Genomic DNA, 15,703 nt, shown 5'->3' on the forward strand with positions numbered 1-15,703 from the left:
AAGAAAGGTGAAAGATACTTACCTCAATGCATAGCACCTACCATGAAGCATGGGGGAGGCAGTGTGATGGTTTGGGGGTGTTTTTCTGCTGAGGCAACTGGAGATATTTGCAAAATAGATGGAATAATTGACCAGTGCAAGTACCATCAGATACTGATCCATCATGATATACCCAGTGGTTTGCGTATTATTGGTAAAGGATTCTACTACCATGAAGATAATGACCCCAAAAACTCATCCAACCAATCCAGAAATTTCATAGCTAAGAAAGAAGCTGCTGGAGTCATTCAAATGATGCAATGGCCCCCACAGAGCCCCGATCTCAACCCAATTGAGCAGATCTGGGATTTGACAGATCAAAAACTTGACAAATCAAATGTTACTTCCAAAGAAACTTTATGGGAGTATATTAGAGACATTTGGAGTAAAATTCAAAAGGACACTTTGATTAAATATGTTGCAACAATGTCTAAAAGACTGTCTGCAGTTATTAAAGGAAAACGAGGACACACAAAATATTAACTGCTTACTGAACTCAAGTACTTCCACTGAGTTTCTGTTGTACTAAGTTTGAAGATTAATAAAATTTTGATGTTTCACCAGTGATTTACCTCCAATTATTTTTTGAAAGTAGCCTGAAATATATTTTTTTATTTTGTCCTAACACTTTTGCACAGTACAGTATGTTTACTTTTTACCACTATTTTTTAATCATAAGTAACTTCTCTGCTTTTTAGGATTCCTAGATTTGGTATGCATTTGAAAGTCCATATACAATGGTAAATATATGCAATTTTCGTCAAGGAAACATTTTTACTTTGTTAGATCTACCTACTACAGAAACAACAAGAAATTTTTGTTTGTTCTACAATATATAACCATTACACAAGCTCACATAAATGTATTAATTATATTGTTCAAGCTTGACAAAATAATTTTTAATTTACAATTTAAAGATGGGTTTTTGTACATTAAGAAATACAGGTTAAAATCATTCAGTAAATGGATGGCACAAATATTAAATAATAGCTCATTCCAATGATTATACTCCTTTTTCTAGTTTGACATTACTGACTGTGTTAAGATAAATAAAATTACTACGTCAAACAGTATGACCTACACTCAATATACATTAACTTTTTTATGTTCTCAACATTCTTCTGTATATAAAAATTCTTATTTGTCATTTTTGTTGTTTTGTTTATAGCAATGTTACTACGACTATCTATCACTGTCTCTAATTTTGAACTGCCAAACAGACGTAAGACAACTGGCTGGGAGCACCGATTGCCAATTATTGGATTACTGTTTAACCAATGAATAGTGGGATTGACCATCAAGTTATAACAGCCTCATTGCTGAAAGATCAAGCATGTTTGGCACTAGGTTTTGATCCTGTAACCCAACAGAATGTGAGTAAAACATGATAACTAGAAGAACTTGTCATTTTTAACTGAACATGAAACTTTATAGTGCATGATGCAACATCTGAGAATAAATATTTTCATACTTATCTGCCCTTTATACATAAAATATTTCCAGCTTTGATAATACTTTTTTTTTCACTTTTTGATCACATTTGGACTCTTACAAGAGGAGACAAATGTATGAAAATATTTGGCCTGTTCTATAGTATACTTTTGAAGAGATCTTAGCAAAAACTAACATGGCTGAGGTCTGTAAAGATGCCAAAGATTACACATGTGCATTTACTGGGAGTCAAATGACATTACTGTGTTTGTCACATACTTAGTTTGTATTATAAAAACTTAGATGTTTTAAATTAATCAAGAACACAGTATGTGAAAAAGGCTAAATTTGCAGGAATGTCATCAAACACTAATGTTTGAGTGTTTATTGTGCACAAATTGTAGCAGATTTTAGTCACTTGTTGGAAACATTCTACCAACATTCGTTTTGTTAGCAATTTTATACCTGGCATATGTAGCTATGAAGAACATATATATATACTCATATTAATTGATGTAGACTTCATATGGCTTCCAATTAAACTAAATCTTGAATCACATAAACTAGACTTATGTTTTGAGCTACTGATTCATTTCTTTGTGTTTCTGAAAATGAAAAAAAAAATTAAAATAGAACACTGGTGTTTACAAATTAAGTAATTTAGTTATATCGAAAAAGATATTCTAGAAACACTTAGAAATATATTAACTTAGTTTTAACAGAATTTTAAGAGAATGGATGTGTTATATTAGAAACACTAAAAATTGATCAATGAAGGTATTAAACAGTTAGTGGAATTTGCTAACTTTTCTGGGACACCTTATTGTGTTTATTTAAATACAATGGGTATTTTCTGTTGTTGTTTTAGTTGGATCCAGTTGCAAACATAAACTTCTATGACAACTACGTATTTTGACCAATACCTGTTATTTTACTAAATAACCTACTGTAACATTAAAAGGAACAATTAAAATCAATTTCTGTCATAAAAGTTAAATTTTTTGAAAATTTAGATAGAAACGTTTTTTGAAGTATCAAAAAACATTTGATGCAATATGTTTACTATCTGCTTGGTCAAGAAACAAAGCTAAGTTTCTGACTGTATTAGACAATTTTCAAGTTTCCAGAGATTTGTAGTGTAAACTTCAACTGCTTATCTCACGTAATTAAAAAAAAAGTTACAAAAATAAAATTATTTTTAGGGGAAGTTAGAGGAAATATCATTTATCTTATGTTAACCTCAAAAGAAGAGTTAAAAACTAATATAATACCACATAACTTATAATTTCTTGGTTAATTCATTTAGTTCATTACATTTTGATGCTGATAAAAAAATTGTGGGTCAAGTTATAAGTATTTTCAGAAGAAAACTTTTTTGTAGGAGTATTATTTGTGTATTTTTTTCAATTATCCCTTACGAGGTAAGAAACAAAATTGTTGGATGTGTATGTAAAATTTCCTTTAGAAAAGATAAAAAAAAAAAGACTTGTGGTGTATTATAAAAAAACAACCATACAAGTTTTGCAAGAAAGGCTACTATTCTCTTGACCATAAGTAATTTTTAGTTCTCAAGTAATATATTTCTATCACTTGATTAGGGTGAGAGCAACAGAATAAAGATTATTAATAAGGTTAGTCCTAATATACTATAGCTCATATATATATATATATATATATAAGTGTGTGTGTATAAGCTGACTATTAGTTATACACAGCTAACTCTCATGATTCACTTTCACTTACTTTTATTTATAACACTACATATTTTGACAAGATATACCAAGGGTACTTTAGTGCTACGTGTTATTCAGGACACTATTGAAGTACTACAGATTAGATTTATTTATAACACTACTTATTTTGACAAGATATACTAAACAAAATTCTGTACTACATGTTATTCAGGACACTACTGAAGTACTATAGATTAGATTTATTTATAACACTACTTATTTTGACAAGATATACTAAACAAAGTTCTGTACTACATGTTATTCAGGACACTACTGAAGTACTACAGATTAGATTTATTTACAACACCACTTATTTTGACAAGATATACTAAACAAAGTTCTGTACTACATGTTATTCAGGACACTATTGAAGTACTACAGGTTAAATCTATTTAGAACACAGCATATTTTAACAAGATATTATACCAAGTGTACTTCAATATTGTCAGATGTTAGTCACAACACAGCTGACCGTTATCACGACAGGTTACATTTTGTTAGAATACTACTCATTTTGATACAATATATCAAGCACACTTCAACACTGCAAGACACCAGTCAAGATAATATTAATTGTTAGGATTTTGCCACCATGGTCATGTTTTATTAAAGTATTAACATGATATTTTCAAGAATATTGCCCTACCTAACATAAGATAAGGTGTTAGTGATTATTCAATGATTTTAATGTTATGTTTAATTATATTATATCCCATATTATATTTTGAAACATTTGCACTATAACCACTTTAAATAAAGAATGCAAAGGGTTTTTAACATTGGAATGAATTTACTAAAGTACTATATGTCTAAATTTAGATAATGTTTTAACCAGATTGATGATAGTCCAGTTCATGTAATTCTATACCAATGCTATGAAGTTTTATGACACACATATTTCATTATGATCTTGTTATGAGCAGTTAGAGTGCAAACCAATTTACAAGTGTATATACAATTATATGAACACAAGTTTATAAGAAGATGTGGAGATAATGTCTTTATTACATGTTAAAAGAAAAAATGTATTATACAAGTTACTTGTTATATTTAATAAAAAAAGCAGTTTTAGCATGAGGTGTTAAGCTCGTTTAATTAAGATAAAAAAGCACCATTATTTATACTGTTAATGATTTTGTTAATGAATATAATTTAAGTTTTCTTGCAAGAGATATGAAAATATATTTTTAAAGATGAAGTCAACTCAAGATGAAAGATAAAATAACCAAAATACTGTATTTTAAAAACCTAAGTTAGCAACAAAATATATAGTGTATAGTTCCATAGTGGTCTTCTGGAGCATGTTTTGAAAACCTCACACTTTTTTTAAGTCACGTATTGGAAAAATATACATTGCATTTTAAATTAAAGTTGACAAAACATAAAAAGAGAGAAAAATTATAGTGTATACATGTAATTCTATAATGACCTTTCATGAAACTTTTTTTTCTAGAACAAAGGTTGCAAAAAATAAGTGGTAATTAATAGAAACCTCAAAAGAAAATAGTCAGTAGATTTGGTTTCAGCATCCACTTACCCACAGTGTCAGTAAGTTTAGAAAAAAACATAAATGAAAGAGACAGAAAACCAAATACACCAGAAAAAAGAACACGTTCAATTTTATTTCCCAAAAAGAAGTTCAAACAAAAGCCAGTTAGATACAAAATTTTAAGTGACTCACCAAATATCAATAAAATCAAACCAACCAAGCAACCACCACCAGTTAATAAAAAATATATGATTAACAACATTTTTTCTTACCATTAGCCAAGTTTGGTTGAACAGATCAGCATTAAAGGGAGAAAAAATAGTTATATATAGATATACATAATGCGTGATTTATATAGAAACATTTTAAATTAAAGTTCTAACAGCAAAAGTTTATCCCACGTAACATTATACAAAGACAAAATATCACTTTATTTGTTTAGGTACAACTGAACTTTTTTTTTATAATCTATAAGGTAATTAGTGTCTACAGTTAGTAGAAGAGATTGAAATAAATGTGGACTGTCACCACAAATGTATGATAAAAATCACTTCCACAATTTTCTATATGCTGTCAGAATATTTACTGAAGTAAATTTGATCTTTACCAAGTTAGACGTTTTTTTGGTACAATTAAATTTAATATAATAAGATAGTGGAATTTAGTAACCTTTTATTAATTAAATATTTAAAAACAATACCAAGTTACTCACTGAATTAATAAAATATGACTATTGAGTCAAGGTTTTTTCTAAAGAACAACAATAAAACTTTCAAAACAATAAATCAGAAAGAACAAACACTACGAAATGATTATAGTAATGGGAATACAAATTTTCAAACTATAAAGAGCACAATAATTTAATAATTTCCCAAATATTCAAATTCTTCACAACAATGAGTAAACATAATGTGAGTGTTAGGACAGACAAGCATAATAGGATAATAAAATCATGCACGTATGCAGGGGGGTATACGAAAACCCTGTTTTTGTGATGTAAAAAAGTTATGCTACTTTAATTCTAGCTCCCCATGCAATGTTACAATAGAATGATGATTTGTTGACTTTTCATTTGATGTTTGTGGATTTTATGTGAATAGCCATGCAATTGTTTAAGCTATATTTCATGCAAAATTACAACGCTAGAAACAGGTTTTGATACCCATGGTGGGCAGAGTACAGATAGCCCTTTGTGGAGCTTTGTACTTAACTACAAAAACACAAACATTATCATTATTGGTAAAGGGTAAGCCTTGTTATTTTATGCTGCAAGGAAAATCAAAATATAAATAAGAAATAGAAAGGAGACCAAATAATTATATTAATGTAAAGCAGCAGCTTAGTGTAATGCTATACATGTTCAGACTAAACAAAGGTAAACCTGTTGTATATCTTCTTCAATACAACACTTAAAAACCAATTAATGTTTAAATTTAGGTTTCAGTACTGATATAGATAATGCATGTGGTCTTAACATCACCAAACACCATAGATTTGATAAATCTTCTTAGGTATCAAATCCACTGCAGGATTATTTCAAACAATGCCAAAATTATTTATAATTAAAGCACAATCAATAAACCTGCTATCCTTCTTTTCATACTAGTAAGCTCAAGTTGAAAATAATACTGATATTTCCTGTTAGATTTAAATAAAGATCAAAATAATTATATAAGAAAGTATAAATAACTCCAGAAAACAAATAACACATTTCTTATAGTTACATTTACATAAAAATACAAAACAAAAATCTAAATATCAAGTTTTATGAGATATAACACCTAAGCTGTGAAAGCATGATTCAGCTAATAATGTTTTAATCATTTTTCTGTATAAATGAAATAATAAAGTTTGGCATAAAACAACATGCTGTTTAGGATTCATTTTAAATGCAGGTACTAATATATTGTAAGAATGTATATTAAATCTATATAATTTGAGTCTGCAAACAAATTTTAACACTAACTGTAATCACAATACAAAGAAAGTGTGTGTGTGTGTATAGCCTTAAAGTTTATTTAAAGTGCCTCTAAAAGTTTTTGATTGTTTTAATTTCCTTGCTGTACCATATCTAAAATTATTATCATGCTAAAGTTTCTAAAACAGGATTTATCTCAGTCTGGTTAAACCAATTATTCATTAAACTTCAGTTTAATTAACTTTCCATTACTTTCCAGGCGACTCCTAAAATGCTGTTATTAATTAAGAATATTTTGAATGTAGGTCTAGTTTAGAAGAGATCACAAACACACATTGACCATGTGTACGTTGCATATAATAGATATATTAATAAGACCTTTTGATCTGCTAAATTATCTATCTCACAGGTACTTATTCTCACGATCTTCCACAGTGTAGCATGTAGAGATACAATCCAACCTGCAATATCATTTAAATGTGCATACAAAATATCTTATTTGTTATTTTTGGAATTTCTTGATTACTAATGTAACATCCAAAGTTGCCTTCTAGCTCATTACATTATTTATTACACACACATAGCAAACAGCTTAAAAATATTTGTTATGCTATTTACCATACAGAACTACTTTCCAACAAGCTGGAGAAACTTGTGCAGAAAAAAAAAATTCTACTATGAAAGTTATTGTTTCTTATGATTTTAAAAGACAAGTACAATAGCAATATATATGAAGATATGTTACTAACAACAAACTATTACCTTTAAAAAACAGCATACAGACAACAAAGTATAATTTAAAATAAACAGCACAAAAGTAATAATATTTTTGGCTAAATTAACATTTTATGAATCAATGTTACATATGATAACATACAATACCTTACATACACACACTCAAAGATAAGAACAAGAGTATGGTTGAACTGGAACTAGCCTTCATTTCTTACCTTTGTTTTAAATCTTCTAGTTGTTGTTGAAGGGATGTGTTCCTGTTCTCTAACTGAAAAATCATTTAAAGAACAGAAATTTACTTGAAGAACTTTAGTTTTACAACGTTTTCAAATAAAAACTTCACAGAATAAATACAACAATTCTACTGAGTGTTGCCTTTGATTCTTCTTCTTTTTTAATTATATCATTATATAATTATTTGCTTGTTTTTACTTCTTCTAAGACAAATTTTACTCTGGTTAGCCATAGCAAAAAAAAGAAACTCTTTAACAATTAATCAATAACTGTACTGTCATTCTGGCCTGATATTAGCATCAAATTATGGCCAATTTTTTTACACTCTAATCATACTGATATCTGGTGGTATAAACTAAGAAACTTTCCATTTTAATCTTCTTTGAAGCTCTTCCCTTATAAGTTACACTGTGCACTTTATAAGATGGTTCTGGTATTATTACTGACATATAAATCTTACAATGAAAACAAGTCATGTGCTATTAGTCCTATCTAAAACAGACGATGAACATACAGATAAAAAAGAACAATATATATGATTAGAAATATATGAGTACTTCCATTGACAGGCAGCTGTTTGAGCATGGGTTTTAAAAACAGTACTCAATTGTACAATACCTCAAGGTTAGTCTAACTCAAAACTCAGTTTACTTATGCTAATCTGTGAAATCTTTAGGTTATTATACATCGAAAGCAAAAGCCAAATCATGAATCTTTCTGCCACACTCATTTATTGTTTGTATAAATAACTGATTCCTGACTGACCATAAACGAAATTATTCCAATCTAAGGACGGATTAGGTTTTGAAACATATTTGTTTGTAATGCAATCAAGAACTTTCCTATATCACCTTTCTCTGATTATTTTATTACAACATTTTATTACTGAACTTGTTCCAATATATATGTAGGTCTGTTCTAAGTATGTATTAAACTTCTTCTTTCTTTTTAATAATCAGTAATTATATTTTTCAATAGTCTCACCATTATAAGATTTATTGCAATCTGTACAATTAGTATTTGCTTATTTAAAAAATACTGTAGATAGTATTTTTTTTCTGCTAGTGAAAAATGATGAAGCATTTTCAACTTTCCTTTTGACTAACCTGATCCCTTTCTTCCTGTGTTCCACGCAACATGATGACTTCTTGATAAAGCTGGTCTCTTTCCACTTCCACATGAACTAATTTATTCTGTAGTTCACTCAGAGCATCTCGCTGCAAATTACTGACAAAATAAACACAAATGCATATTGTTTAGTAAAATATGATAAATTAAAATCAAAAAGTTCTCTTGGAGAAATACGACATAATAATAATGTATGAGCATTGCAACTAATTAGCTTAATGTGTAAAAAACTACATTATCCATGTACAATGTAACTGTTTATATATTAATTACTTATGTTCTGCATTTATCTGTTATGATATGAATGATGTTAGTAATTTTTAATAGTTTTTGTGATCAGTCTGAGTAAGGCTATCATGACAGCATAAAGTATACTTAGTAAGTTAAATATAGCACTTGACTACAGGATGAGGAGTTGATTTTGAAAACTTTCTAAAGGCCTAAGTATCAGTACAGATAACAGTACATTATTGTCTTACCACAAATATGAATAAACTGAAAGTAATAGCAAGCCCAGTAATGAGACTAAAAATCAAAAATTATTTTTCCATTACCAGTCCTTGTTGTTATCATAACTCTTAGTGAAAAGATAATGACAAGGACTGAGAATGAAAAAATAATTTTTGACTTTTTAGTCCCATTATGAACATTTCTGACTTGTATTAATTTCATTATTGTTTGATAGTGCTGATTTAATCATCTATTCACAATTAACCTATATGATAGAATTAGAACTATTTATTTATGTGTGTATATATATATATATCAAATGACGACTTACAACTGATTGTGAAGGTCCTGCATGGTTTGATATTCTTGTTCAGTCACTTTCAACTTTTGTAGCAGTTCCTCTCTATGCTTAGCAAACTCTGTCTGGAGCCTATCTACTTCTGCCTTCAGCTGTGCTACTTGCACATCTCGATCAGAAACTGCAGCCTGGTGTTCCTGCTTCTCCTTTGTTAGTTGTTCTCGAGTTTTCTCCAACTTAATACAGGCTTCTTTTGCTGTTTGGTACTGCTTAGATATCTAAAATAATAAATAAATACAAAAAACTAAAACACCTTAACTTCCTAAACTGATAGTTAAGATTCGGTTTATAGAGTTCAACATCAAAATAAGAACATAAAATGAAACACTGTGTAAAATGTCAAAGTATACTGGACTGCAAATTTTTGTTTTTAAGAAATGGTTTACTTGACCTTAAACTTCTATGGCCTGCATCTGCCTGTTCAGTTGAGGATGATGTTTTTGATCTATTAGGGCTTGTTTTCATCAGATCTCAATGAAACCCTGAACCAGCAGTTTAAGTTATCATTCTCAACTGATCAGGCAAATGCAGTTCTCAATCTAGTGGTGTTCTCCGTCTAAAACTTTGCTTAAAATTGTTCTGTTCATGTCATGACAAATCCTCCTGCACAAGTTATTTTTTACTTAATTGGCCATTAGTTCTACATTAATATAATAAATAAACTTTTGCAGTATATGTCTGACATATAACATTTTATGCAGTTTAATGGATTAATGGTGAATTTATAACTAAGTTCAAATTAAAGAATTTTCTTCAAGTATTCTGATATATGTGTTGTCTTTAAATCTTTTATAAAACCACCTGGAATGTTACATTTAATTTCACATAAAATAATGTTTCATAGATTATTAATCAACACTGTAAGAAATTAATGGAGAAAATAAAAAGGTTGGTTACACTTGCTAATAAATATTTCAAACACTAGAGACATGAGACCACCTGTATGAACATAGTGGTTTTCTATGAAGAAAACATTCTATACAATTTTTGTTGTTCTTTGTGAAAATAGTTCAAGACCAAAGCAAACCAGAAAAAAATTACAGTATGCTTAGTTCATATAATTTATATGTGTATATATATATATATATATATATATATATACACATTCTTTATTTAGTTACATAATTATTTTAAGACTTACAGGTTATCACATACATAAAACCCAGTTTATTTGTTGCCAGAAAAATGTTTTCTTCTTTTTACAAATCATCCACTTGTAACGAATATTTTTCTTACACATATTAAACTACTTGATTTCTTTTATTCTGTAACTCACAATCACCTACTAAGAACGTTTAGAAAACCAAAGTATGTTTTCCATCATGATTCACAGGTTCTGTAGGAGTGTCATATTTATTACCCATGTCCAATTTAGGCCAGTCTGAGAGTCAGATTTGACAAAGACTTGTCAGCGTCAAACAAAATATGGATAGATAACTAATCAACTTTCATTGGCACATTAAGATTATTTAGAAAGTATTATACACAGTGTAAGTATACATGTTTATATCCATGAGCAAGTCTTACTTCCACAGTTTTGAGAAGCCTTCTCTATGACTTAGAAAAATTTCCATGATTTACTTGAAGTTGCTTGCAATCTTTAACAATTTCATGTTCAGTTGAAGTGTTTACAAAACAAAAATATCGTTATATGCATCTTAATAGAAAAAGGAAAGTTCTCTAAGTTGACAGGGCAAGGAATCTATTTAATCCCTAAACTGTTATACCCGAGATTATCTTTTACTCTTCTAATTTATTGTGATGTTTTTTATTCCTGATATAGTTTTATTGTCTCTTGGGTCAGAAACACACTTTTTTGTACAGAAGCTTTCTCTTTTTAGCCACACCATATCTATAATATTTTTGTCTAGAAAGGAATGGATAAGTGTTTCACAAATCATGAGCATTGTACAGTAATGACTTTGTTAACAAATCCTTTGGGAACGAAGCTTCTTTATAACAGTCTGCCATGGAGAGGTCCTTTGCCCCTAATTTTGCAAAAAAAATTTTTTTTTTAATCTTCAGAAATCATGTAAAGCATTCAATAGAGTAAAACATTTAAAGCTCCATGCACCTTGTAAATGCAACCAAGTGGGGGTTATTTACATCATCAGCAAAGAACTTCGTGTACTTTGTGAGTCTTCCCTCTCTTACCTGCCATTGCTCAAGCTCCTTGTATTGCTAATGTAATCATGTTATTTGCAGAGATAAAGTGATTTTATTGCCCCAATTATGTCATCCAAATGACCATTTAGTGCTAGTGGCTTTACTGGGCAAAATGTGTAGCATAAATCCATCTCTTTGGAAATGAAAATGCAAATCATAAGTGGTGGTAACATAGACCAAGAGAAGTCAATGGTGAGTCTTGTTTTATTGGTTTATTATCTTATTTAGTGTATTTTTAATATATATATTTTTTTATCTATATATCATATTTTCAAGTACATTTTAATCTTATTTTTGTGTGTATTTAGTATTTTCTTATTGTACCCCCCCTTCTCTGAAGTCTTGGAATGCATCCCTATGCCTCCTATGTTATATCTACTTCTGATAACAAAGTTTCTGACAACGAAGTGGTGTCATGGAATGAATCTACTTCATTACCAGAAGTATTACTGTAGTTGATGTACCCATTCAATGCAAGACATAGAGGGCTGGAGGACTCTAAGGATACATACTAGGTTTGGTGAAAATTGGTCCAGTGGTTTGGCAGTTATAAGCAATTGTTTAAAATGAATCTTCAAATTTAAAACTAACTGGACTAATCATTACAAAAAGTGTCACATACACAAATCTCTCAGTTGTATTATTAACACTACTAATCAACCATAACATATAGTTTGCTTCATGAAACTTTCTAGAATAAGATAGTCATGTGTATTTAAGTATATAAAAAATTATTGTTAACCAAGTTAGTAAGTTTAATATCATCACTTGGGCTTGATGGCAGTGACTAGATTAATGAGAGAAGGCTTAGCATAAACGTGTAACCTTTTAGAAGTAAAAAATACTTACCTTCTCTTTCTCCTGTGTCACTTGTTCTAACTCTTTCTGTAGTTGTTGAACTTTGCCTTCCATATTCTTGGCAGAATTGGATGTCTCTGCTTGCAAGCTTTCCAAAGAGAGCTGCAGTTCTTTTAATTGAGCTTGAGTGTGTGTGAGCTCAGACTCAGTCTTATTAAGCTTCTTACAAAACTTTTCTGCTTTTGTTTCATTTTCGCTGACTAGCTGTTCTTGTTGAGATAATGTATTGTACAGACTGGACATCTTTTCTTGTGTTTTTTGCAGCTCTTGTAGCTGATATAAAACATTCAATATAAGTTCGTTTTTAATATTTCATGAAGGTAATATCATATGTAGCTTAATTTAAGACAATTTTTAAAGCTCATATCTTGGAAAATGTTTTTCAGATAAACTAGTAGCTGATGAACATGTCCATTTTGAAATAAAAAAATGGAAGGAATCTCAATACATGTATAATGAAGAATGAACAAGACGTAGAAAGACAAATTCCATATAAAAATGTTTTTGGGGTGAACATAAAACATGAGTTTGTGTTGACAAACTAACTTCTAGTTATCACTAGTTTCATGAATATTATTTACCAGATTATCTAGTTCAAAATTTTTGTATCTTTATCTTGACAGTCACAAATATACAAGTACTTTAGCCATAACTTGTTTGCTTTATATTAGAAGCATATTCAATTGATGTTACTTAAGATAGTATGCAACATGAGTAGATATTTTTAATAATAGTTACATGTTTTCATATTTCTTACCTGAGCTTGCAACTTGGCTTCCAGCTCTTGGACTTCTTCCTTGTGTTTATTCGTAATCTTTTCAAACTCCAGCTTGTTTTGGTCATGGAGAGAAGTAACAGTATCTTTCAGTTTCTCTATTTCCTGAGTACGGCTTCTCAGTTGGGACTGCAGCTCCTCTATTTGTCTACAGAGATCAACAAATACTAAAATATATGGATTTTTCATATATAATCATAAGGGAAGAGAGATTTTTACAAGTGGTTTCTCAGTTTGTACATGAAGCTATAACTACCATTAAATGTTGTAGAGGTATAATATGTTATCGATCCAGGTTAACTTAACTATTGCTCATTTTCTTGATTTTTTTTTTATTACTAACTTTACAATTGAGGAATAAATTTTCAGGTTTGTTATGTATAAACGAATTTTTCATATACTTGAAAAGTAAAATATTTGACATCTTTTTCTCATGTTTTAATTTGAAAGTCAAATTTTAGAATTTGGAAATATACAGAATAGATAGTGTAAGAGACACTCAATATTCAAATTTGACAGATCTACAAGAATTTGTATAATCTTATAGAAAAACAAACAAAAAATTTTTTTTTTCTATTAAATAATACATCATCAATGACCAAATAATGTTGAAATTAATATATCTTTAAGATGCAAGGAGGTTTTGCATCGACAATAATGTACTAGGACATGTAATATTTTTTCTAAAGTCTTGCACTAACTTTTCCTTCTCTCTGATTTCCTGGTTCATCTGACTTAGGTGGTCTGAATTATCTCCTGATGATTGCATCAGATCTGAAACCTGGGTTTCAAGTTTTGCTTTCTGTCGAGAGAGTTCCAATGTTCGTTCCTCACTGGCATGCAGTTTCCGTTCAGTATCTATTTCATATTGAAGTAGGTTTGAGGTTACAAACATTATTCTACTTCATTAGTTAAGTAAAATATAAACATAATATAATTACCATACGTATGCAAAAAGTAATTTGATATTCTTCTTTTGTTTGTAATTAATCAGACGTGTGTATACTCACTTTCCATTACCTTTTAATGGATAATATTAGTTCATTCGTTCTGTCTCTTCACACATAAATGTTGTTTTTGGCCATGGGTATTGCCAGCTCTAAAAATTCTTAATTCCAGTTACAAAAAAACAAGACTAAAGCAAAACATAAGTTTAGTGTAAAATAATATTTATAGCTTAACTGAGTTAAGTTAAATACAAACAAACATGTGTATTTAAATCTCTACTAATGTTTTACTGGTGAGCATATATCCTGTACTTGACTGGTCCAATGATATTCTGATATAGTAGTTATTCACCTCCAAGCAGATGCTAAACAAGACCAAAACTCTTAGTTGTTTCTGATATTATGTGTCTGTCAGTGTGTATCAATATCAGTTTATAAAAGCAAAAGTAAAGGACTTTTACTGTTTTACTTTTATTTATCTTGTACTAAACTTTTTATGTAATTACATGAAAAAAACTACATGTATAACCCATTCTTCCATAAAAATGAATAAAAACCCTATAATCTGAGCACTTTCAAAAGGTGACGTTTCTTCTTCAGAGGCAAACTTAGATATTATCAGTTGTGTTTTATATTGTTGTAATTTGTATAATATACATTATAACCGGAACTGTTTCAAAATATGTTACAGGAGAAAATTGCCCATTCTATAAAAATGAGCTAAATACTATTTTACAAGATTAAGGATCTGGCACGATTATTCATTTTGAAGAAATGTATGGTAACAATATGTTTTATGAATAAAATACCCACTGAATATATTTTTAATATTATGTTTTTCCTTGCCTTAAATACGACCAATGTGTGGTTAGTTTTCCCATTATTACATTGTTGGTTGCAGAACTGATTAATGATTAGTCATACAGAAAGATAAAGAAATATGTGGACAAGGACTGAGTTTTCTCTTCATCATGAACATGTTTATAAGATCAAAACAAAACAGTGCAAGTTGAACTGTGTTAAATGTGCACAGTTAAAAATCCACACCATTTCTTAAAACAACAGTCAACTATAAATTTGATAGTAGAATGTATGTGCTGACTTATGCAGAAAATAATCATGAAAAATGTCATATCTAGCTTGGCCCAAAGATAGTACACAATGAAGACTGCACTTGAAGCACATCATGCAAACATTAATCATTTAGAGATATAAACAAAAAATATACACTAACTGTAAAGATTACATGCTTCAAACAAATGGATGCAACTTTATTTCAAGCAATCACTCTTTTGATGACTCACTCTCTGCATACATACTGTTGCGTATCAGCTTATTTGTTAATTTCCGGTAGAAATTCTTTCCGAGGAACTTCAGCAATACAAGTCCTTTCTTGATTAAACCATTTTATTCTTTCTTGATACAAACTTTTAGTACACAGT

General features: G+C 29.4%; 1 protein-coding gene across 11 annotated transcripts in view; it reads right to left on the reverse strand.

Annotated features, from left to right (window-relative positions):
• The window catches only part of LOC106457533 (CAP-Gly domain-containing linker protein 1-like), a 122,654-nt gene that overhangs the window by 22,752 nt on the left and 84,199 nt on the right, over window positions 1-15,703 (reverse strand). For 9 of the 11 annotated variants that reach the window (XM_022383508.1, XM_022383512.1, XM_022383509.1 and 6 more), the window contains 6 exons: window positions 14,016-14,172; window positions 13,297-13,462; window positions 12,531-12,812; window positions 9,489-9,733; window positions 8,686-8,806; window positions 7,561-7,613 (listed from right to left, as the gene is read on the reverse strand). In XM_022383508.1, the coding sequence (XP_022239216.1) occupies window positions 7,561-7,613; window positions 8,686-8,806; window positions 9,489-9,733; window positions 12,531-12,812; window positions 13,297-13,462; window positions 14,016-14,172 (1,024 nt within the window). Of the gene's footprint in view, window positions 1-5,826; window positions 6,331-6,384; window positions 7,072-7,560; window positions 7,614-8,685; window positions 8,807-9,488; window positions 9,734-12,530; window positions 12,813-13,296; window positions 13,463-14,015; window positions 14,173-15,703 lie in introns of those variants that run through there. The other 2 variants (XM_022383514.1, XM_022383515.1) reach the window with 2 other exon arrangements.

The sequence above is a fragment of the Limulus polyphemus genome, unplaced genomic scaffold (genome assembly GCF_000517525.1).
Source record: "Limulus polyphemus unplaced genomic scaffold, Limulus_polyphemus-2.1.2 Scaffold342, whole genome shotgun sequence".
In the NCBI taxonomy this organism is placed as follows: Eukaryota; Metazoa; Arthropoda; class Merostomata; order Xiphosura; family Limulidae; genus Limulus; species Limulus polyphemus.